Source organism: Cervus elaphus, chromosome 19 (assembly GCF_910594005.1).
Source record: "Cervus elaphus chromosome 19, mCerEla1.1, whole genome shotgun sequence".
Lineage (NCBI taxonomy): Eukaryota > Metazoa > Chordata > Mammalia > Artiodactyla > Cervidae > Cervus > Cervus elaphus.
In genome coordinates, this window is record NC_057833.1 from 7,620,573 (window position 1) to 7,628,448 (window position 7,876).

The window sequence follows — 7,876 nt, forward strand, 5'->3', positions numbered from 1 at the left end:
GAAATCAGGCCACGCAGCCATCGCAACAGCAAAGCCAGCTTCCTCAGCTTTCAGGTCGGGGCATCAGTGCGGTAGGCAGTTAGAACAGGAGAGAGGAGTCCAGAATGGCTCTGGCTAAACGATGAAGAGGGGAAAAGCCCTTAAAAACAGAGCAAAGGAAGGTCCGAGGCCCAGCGTGAGAACCTGCCATGAAGCCAACAGCCCTCTCCTTTTTTTTTTTTTTTTTTCCATTTATTTTTATTAGTTGGAGGCTAATTACTTTACAATATTGTAGTGGGTTTTGTCATACATTGACATGAATCAGCCATAGATTTACACGTATTCCCCATCCCGATCCCCCCTCCCACCTCCCTCTCCACCCGATCCCTCTGGGTCTTCCCAGTGCACCAGGCCCGAGCACTTGTCTCATGCATCCAGCCTGGGCTGGTGATCTGTTTCACCCTTGATAATATACATGTTTCAGTGCTGTTCTCCTGAAACATCCCACCCTCGCCTTCTCCCCCAGAGTCCAAAAGTCTGTTCTGTACATCTGTGTCTCCTTTTCTGTTTTGCATATAGGGATATCATTACCATTTTCTAAATTCCATATATATGTGTGTTAGTATACTGTATTGGTCTTTATCTTTCTGGCTTACTTCACTCTGTATAATGGGCTCCAGTTTCATCCATCTCATTAGAACTGATTCAAATGAATTCTTTTTTTTTTTTTTTAAATCACATATGGCTTCTCTGACCCCATCAAATAACTTTATTCACACAAACGTCCCTTAATTTACAAAGCCTCAGTCATTCATACACATTAGGGGGATCCACAGTGTTCAAGGAACTTAAATATAATGTATCATACCAACCCAAGTAAACCAAGTACAAAAAATATTCATATATAAAGTTGTTCACACGTAGGTCCTAGATTACCAGCTTCTGTGCAAAAAAAAGAAAATAAAGAAAATAGATTAACTAGTCTTTGAAACTAACCTTGTGCCTGGGTTTAAAACCTCCCTCGCACCCAAGCTGGCCCCACACGAATGTCAAATCACTCCAACATCCTCCCCTGCTCTGATGGAAAGAGGCACCTGGAGAACAAAGACTTCTTTAAAATGTCACTAAATGGACTCCCTTCCTCCTGTGGCCTCTCAGGGAAAAAGATGCAGGGGTCTCCTTCCTGTTTACCGCCCCCCCCCTCCCCCCAGTCTTAGGGACTCCAGGAGCCCCTGGCAGTGGACTCAGCCTGAGCTCAACTATGTGTGCTGACATTAGCCAACCTCATGACACGTCCTGGTGCTCCACTCCCAGCGCCTCCTCTCCAGACAGGAGGCCTGGCCATCAAAGCCCGGCAGGGCCGGATCAGAAATGGCCCACACTGTCCCAAAGGCTGCACCTCAGCCCCAAGCCAGGGGTCTGGAGCCTGGAGCAGCACAACTCAGCTCTTTTCAGGTCACCAGGTCTTGGCGACTCCAGCAGCTGGGCCCCCTGCCCAGGCCCAGGATGGGGAAGGGGCAAGAACCTAAGAGCCCCACTTAGAGACAGAGCCAAGACAGGCAGGGAGAGGTTGGCACAGAGGAGCAAAGGTGGGCGCGCACTTGGTGGGCAGGGCTAGGAGCCTGGGTGGCAGGAGCAGAGAGTTAGGGGGTGGAGGCCTGATCCTACCTCTCCAAGCTTCCTAAGGACACCCTGAGGCTGAAACCCAGCTAACCATCCAAGTTAGATCTGTCTTCTAAAAAGGTAAACAGCAACAGCAGAAAAAAAGAAGAATCCCACAATATCTGCTCTTTTCCTTTTTTTAGAAAAAGACTCAAGCCAAAAAAAGAAAATTATCTTATTGCTCCAAACACTGGTTTTCTAGGAAATAACTGATATGTTAAGGAGAGAGACCTTGGAGGAAGGGAATGAGAGGCGAGGAGTGAAGGCTGTGAGGAAGATGGCAAGTGGTCTTAGCACCGCAGGGTCAGGGCAGAGGGGTTGTGGGGCCTGCGCCCCAGCCCTGCCCCTCGCCTTCATTCACTCTGGGGTCACCACCAGGCAGTGCCACAAAGGAGGCCAGGAGCCGTACAGAGAGTCAAATCTCCACCCAGCAACGGGCACGTTTCTCCTCCAGCTGTAAACAGGGTATTTCTTAAGTAAACATTGAATACACTCCCTCAGAAAGGCAGCCATGGGTGCACGAATCACAGCAGGTTAGGGGACAGAATTCCGCTCTTGACCCAGTGCCTCTGGATGAGAGGAGGCCGAGGTCCGCGGCCTTAGTCCCCATGCCCAGGAGGGGGTCAGATGGAGCTGGCCTCGAAGGCCTAGAAGAAAAAGACGTGCATTCTCCTGGCTGGAGGGAAGAGGCGGGGACCTGCTGGGGAGGAGGGCAGAATGCACACCTGTCCGCAGCACAGCTCTGAGGAAGGGACGGGGAGGTCGGGGGAAGCCATCCTCCAACGTGGCTATCTCTATATGGGAGTGAGTTTAAGTGACAGATGGGCACGGATAGGGAGACAGAAGCCATGTACTAAGCCAGACAGTCTGGCGGGGAGGGCAACGGAATAAGGCACTATGATCTGTCTTGTTGATTCCTCTCACTGAGGGAGAATGAAGCGGAGATCCTCCCTCCAAAGACTCTCCTTTCCACAGATCCCAGGAGAATAACCGACTGTTATTTTAAGGACTGGAAATTTCTAGAACTTGCACAGGACTAACAAATTGGTGGTGCTGAGATGATGTGCCCCAGGGCTGCTGCCAGGCCCGAGACCCAGGTGAAAAGGCAGGAAGAGACGAGGTGGCTGACCCCATCGGGAAGAGATGCAGAGTGGCTGAGGGACAGGCAGCCGCCCGGGCAGAGCCAGCCTTGACTTCGGGCTGCCTTCCACTGGCTGCTAGGTGCCCGAGGCAGACGAAGTGGAGACGGGGGAGGGGGAGAGACAGGCACTTGGGGCTAACAAGCTGGGCCTCAGGAGCCAGGGAAGGAGGACCTGCCACCAAGCGAGGATGGGCTGGGAGTTCTGCCAGACAAGGGTACGTGGATGCTGCTACCTGACAGAGGCTACCCACCTCGCCCAAAAGGTATGGCCACCTGGGACCTTACTCAGGGCTAACACACCTGGGGAGGGTGGAAGGGAAGGATAAGCAAAAGGTAAATATCCTGTTAGACTTGAACCCTCACTAGGATTTCAGAGTGTGGGCTGTGGCCAGGGAGAGGTGGGGTTGCTGAGTCCAGGGACTGCTTCCCCACATGCTCGCAGACAGACAGCTGCCCCCAAGGGAGGGCAGGGAGGTGGGGCGGAGAAGGGCCATCGACTGCAATTAGGGGATGCGCTCTTCCAGCTGCAGCTCAGCGTACACCCAGGTCATCTGAGAAGTCAGAGAGGAGCAGAGCCAAGCGATGACAAAGGATTTCAGCTGAGGGAGGGGAGTGAGGGGCCTGGCCACCACCTGCTGCCTTGCCGGATCCTGCTAACCACAGCCAGCCATCTGCCCAGGAGGAGGAAGAAGCCTTGAGAAAAGGTGGAAAGAATGTGAGCAAACATACTGCTGAGTTTGCACAGCATCTGGGCTGATGCTGTGCTGGTCTCTTCCAAACTCCCAGGGTGGAAGGACTGTGGCTCTGGGGGGAAACCCCCCTTGGTCACATACCAACTTAAATGCCGTCCACATCTCCCCCTATCCACTCTATGCTGGTTTAGAGAAAACAACAACAAGGATAAACACAAAAGAAGAATTCCTTTTCCCTTCCTTGCCTTGCTGTTCTGGGGTGAGAAGCCTGTGGAGCAGCTGAAGGGGCTTCCGGGTACGCGGCAAGAGGAATAGCTCTCCTCCTGGTAAGGGGAGAGGACATGCCTCTTCAAAAGCACAAGAGGGAGGCTGCGAGAGCATCATCGGAGAGCTGAAGGAAGGCTACACAGACACTGGAGGTGGGGTCGGGAGTCACGGCCACCAAGCCCAGAGGCACCTGATGGCTGTGGTCCACCCGCTCGGCCAGGTCCATCCTTTCCCATCAGATACATTTACACTGAGGGTGGGCCCCTAACAGTAAGTCTCTGCAGGGAGGGAGATGACGCTTGGCATTGTCACCATAGACCACAGCACGGGGCCTGGCTCACAGCGCACACACTGCACTGTGAGGGGATAACAGCCTGTTTAGGACACCCTGTTCTCATGGCAATGGTCACAACTGGGTCTCAGGTGGCTCTGACACCCTGGACATCTGGCGGGCACATCTGAGAAGATGATGATCCTGGAAGCAGGAGGTGGTAGGTGCTGACTTCACAGGAGTGACAGAGGCCCGCGGAAGACCCTGCTGCATCCTAGGCAGAGGTTTGGCACGACATTTTTTCCCGGGGAATCATCGTCTGGGAGGAAGATCACTAACAGAAAGGTAGGTCTGTAGAGCTGGGGTGGGCTGGCTGCTCAATTACCGGGGAGTAAGAGATGGTCACCTTCTGGCCCTCCCCCATCAGAACCCCTGGTCACGAAGGGCAGGAGAGGGAAAGGATTCCCTCTGTAAGTCCTGGTGTGACTCTGGGTTTCCAACCGCTTACAGAAGACAATCTCCAAACGGGGATCTTCTTTCTTGAGTTCTCCTGGCCAAGCTTGGGTCTTTCCCTTCTAGGTGGTTCTTGGCCTCTGATCATCTCCAAGGCCCAAGGGCCAGCCAGGAGCAGCCCACCAGGGAGTCTAGCAGTTCCCGCACCTGGTGGGGAGGCAGCACAGAGGCCTCCTTCTGTCCTCAAGCCCCCTGATCCAGGAGAGGTCCCCAAATTCTCCATGGAGGGGCAGGCCTTCTCTGGGGAAGTGAGGAGTTATAAGCAGAACTAAGAGATGGGTAAAAGAAAGAAGACAGGGAAAATAAAGGACAAAAACAAAATAGCTCCCTAACCCCTTATAAAAATTAAAAATGAAATTTATACATATGCTTTGTCCGTATTGAGTTTCTTTAAAGAAAGTGGTGCCTGTCCACAGCATAACTTCCTGCTCTTCTGAAGTCTTAATCGTTTAAATTAAAAAAAAAAAAAAAAGAAGGGGGAGGGACAAAAAATAAAAAATAAAGCAAAAGTAAGAGAAGGGGGGAAACCCAAACGAAAGCTTCACATTGCTGGAGACCCGGCTGTCAGGAGATCACCAACCGGCCAAGCCACCACCTGTGCCCTCTGCTGAATTCTGTGCGAGACACGATGAGATTGTGGGTCCCGAGGGTCAACCTAGTTGAAAAACACCCAAGATGCTTTGCCCTGAATTTTAAGCAGCACATGTGACCTGGTCCATTCTGGTTTCAAGTTCAAAGGCATCAGGCCGGTCCTGTGGGTTAGCAGCTAACATATCTTTCAAGAGCTGCTTGATCCCCTCAGACATGGAAGTCCTGCGTTTCTGGGGGATGTGCAACTCCATCTTTGGGTTTTCTAGCAGCGCCTCACCAACAGGGACGATCTCAGTCCCCTGTTTGATATAGGTCCCCAGGAGCTCCTTCTTGGTCTCAGAGTCAATGAAAGTGATTCTTTCTATCATTGCCCAGATGATAATACCCAGGGCAAAGATGTCAGCCTTGGCTGTGTAGTGTCCCTCCCAGACTTCAGGGGCCATGTAGAAGTCTGAGCCACAGGCTGAGGACAGCCAGTATTTATTCACATTCACATTTTTGTTGTCTGGATTGCCCTCTTTACCTCGGGGGGCCAGACCAGCACAGACCTTGCTTAGTCCAAAGTCTGCCACCTTGAGGATGGGGGTGCCAGACCGCTCTGTGATGAGGATGTTGTCTGGCTTTAGGTCCCTGTGCACGATGTGGTTTTTGTGCAGGAAGGCAATGGCGCTTGTGAGCTGCAGCATGAAGCTCTTGTTGGTGGCTGGGTCCGGCCTCCGGGATAGGACATACTGATTCAGGTCTCCACCTTCACAGAACTCCATGACAAACCAGAGATAGCAGGGTTCCTCAGCATAACCCAGGATCCTTTCTCCTTTGAGCGAGGTCTCCACCAGGCGCAGGTAAAGCTGCGAGCTCTTGTTGCCGTGGCTCATGCGCTGGGCGAGCCCGTTGCGCTGCAGGACGCACTCTTCAAACTGCACAACATTCTGGTGGCGCCGTTTGAGGCTGGTCAGGGCCCAGAATTCGGCCAGCGCCAGCTCCACGTTCTCGGGGGCGTCGCAGCGTATCTTCTTGACCGCCACCGGGCCCCGCTGCGCCCGGCCACTGCCTCGTACACCACGCCGTAGCTGCCGCGCCCGATCTCCGCCAACAGGCTGTAGCGCGGCCGCGCCGACCCGCCGCCGCCCTCAGGCCGCCGCCGCGCCAGGTAGGCCTCGCCCGGGGCCTCGGCCGCCACCGGATCCATGGCCTGGGCCGCCGCCGCCGGCCTCAGCTTCGCGCTGAGCGCCCGCGGCACTGGGCTTCGCCTTTTCCGCTCGGGGCTTTGTGTACCTCTGCGAGCGCCGTCCTCCTCCCCCGTTAAATGAATTCTTTTTAATGGCTGAGTAATATTCCATGGTGTATATGTACCACAGCTTCCTTATCCATTCGTCTGCTGATGGGCATCTAGGTTGCTTCCATGTCCTGGCTATTATAAACAGTGCTGTGATGAACATTGGGGTACACGTGTCTCTTTCAGATCTGGTTTCCTCGGTGTGTATGCCCAGGAGTGGGATTGCTGGGTCACATGGCAGTTCTATTTCCAGTTTTTTAAGGAATCTCCACACTGTTCTCCATAGCGGCTGTACTAGTTTGCATTCCCACCAACAGTGTAAGAGGGTTCCCTTTTCTCCACACCCTCTCCAGCATTTATTGCTTGTAGACTTTTGGATAGCAGCCATCCTGACTGGTGTGTAATGGTACCTCATTGTGGTTTTGATTTGCATTTCTCTGATAATGAGTGATGTTGAGCATCTTTTCATGTGTTTGTTAGCCGTCTGTATGTCTTCTTTGGAGAAATGTCTGTTTAGTTCTTTGGCCCATTTTTTGACTGGGTCATTTATTTTTCTGGAATTGAGCTGCAGGAGTTGCTTGTATATTTTTGAGATTAATCCTTTGTCTGTTGCTTCATTTGCTGTTATTTTCTCCCAATCTGAGGGCTGTCTTTTCACCTGGCTTGTAGTTTCCTTTGTTGTGCAAAAGCTTTTAAGTTTCATTAGGTCCCATTTGTTTAGTTTTGCTTTTGTTTCCAATATTCTGGGAGGTGGGTCATAGAGGGTCCTGCTGTGATTTATGTCGGAGAGTGTTTTGCCTATGTTCTCCTCTAGGAGTTTTATAGTCTCTGGTCTGACATTTAGATCTTTAATCCATTTTGAGTTTAGTTTTGTGTATGGTGTGAGAAAGGGTTCTAGTTTCATTCTTTTACAAGTGGTTGACCAATTTTCCCAGCACCACTTGTTGAAGAGGTTGTCTTTTCTCCATTGTATATCCTTGCCTCCTTTGTCAAAGATAAGGTGTCCATAGGTTTGTGGATTTATCTCTGGGCTTTCTATTCTGATCCATTGATCTATATTTCTGTCTGTGCCAGTACCATACTGTCCTGATGACTGTCAGCCCTCTCCTTTGGGCCCGCTCTCTCTTCTCGTCATGTCTTTTGGGTCGGCCTGCCCTCACACCTCACGGTGTATTTTCCTTCGCTTGCCAACAAAAACTGAACTGTCCGTCCATTGCTGCAAATTTTCGCTGCGGTGAGCCAGAACCGAGGATATGACAAAGTCCCCCGACATGTACGGTGCCCAGCAAGCTCAGTTTCGGCTCCTCTTCTTATGTTTTCCTCCTCCGCCGGAGCCTGCCCTGTGTAAACTGGGCCAGCCAGGAGGGCTGTTGGCTTCACCCCAGGTTCTCACTCCACTCCTCTGACCTTCCTTTCTCCTGTTTTTGTGGGCTTTTCCCTTCTTTGTCTTTTAGCCACTACCATTCTGGACTCCTCTTTCCTAT

The 7,876-nt window shown here is 52.0% G+C and overlaps 1 protein-coding gene across 1 annotated transcript; it reads right to left on the bottom strand.

Moving 5' to 3' along the window:
* Positions 1-730: 730 nt before the first annotated feature.
* LOC122675870 (serine/threonine-protein kinase 35-like) lies at positions 731-7,665 on the bottom strand. Its single transcript, XM_043875027.1, is given in 3 exon segments — positions 731-6,140; positions 6,143-6,440; positions 7,555-7,665. Coding segments are annotated over 3 exon segments (1,332 nt in total). The 3' UTR covers positions 731-5,217.
* Between the last annotated feature and the right edge of the window lie 211 nt (positions 7,666-7,876).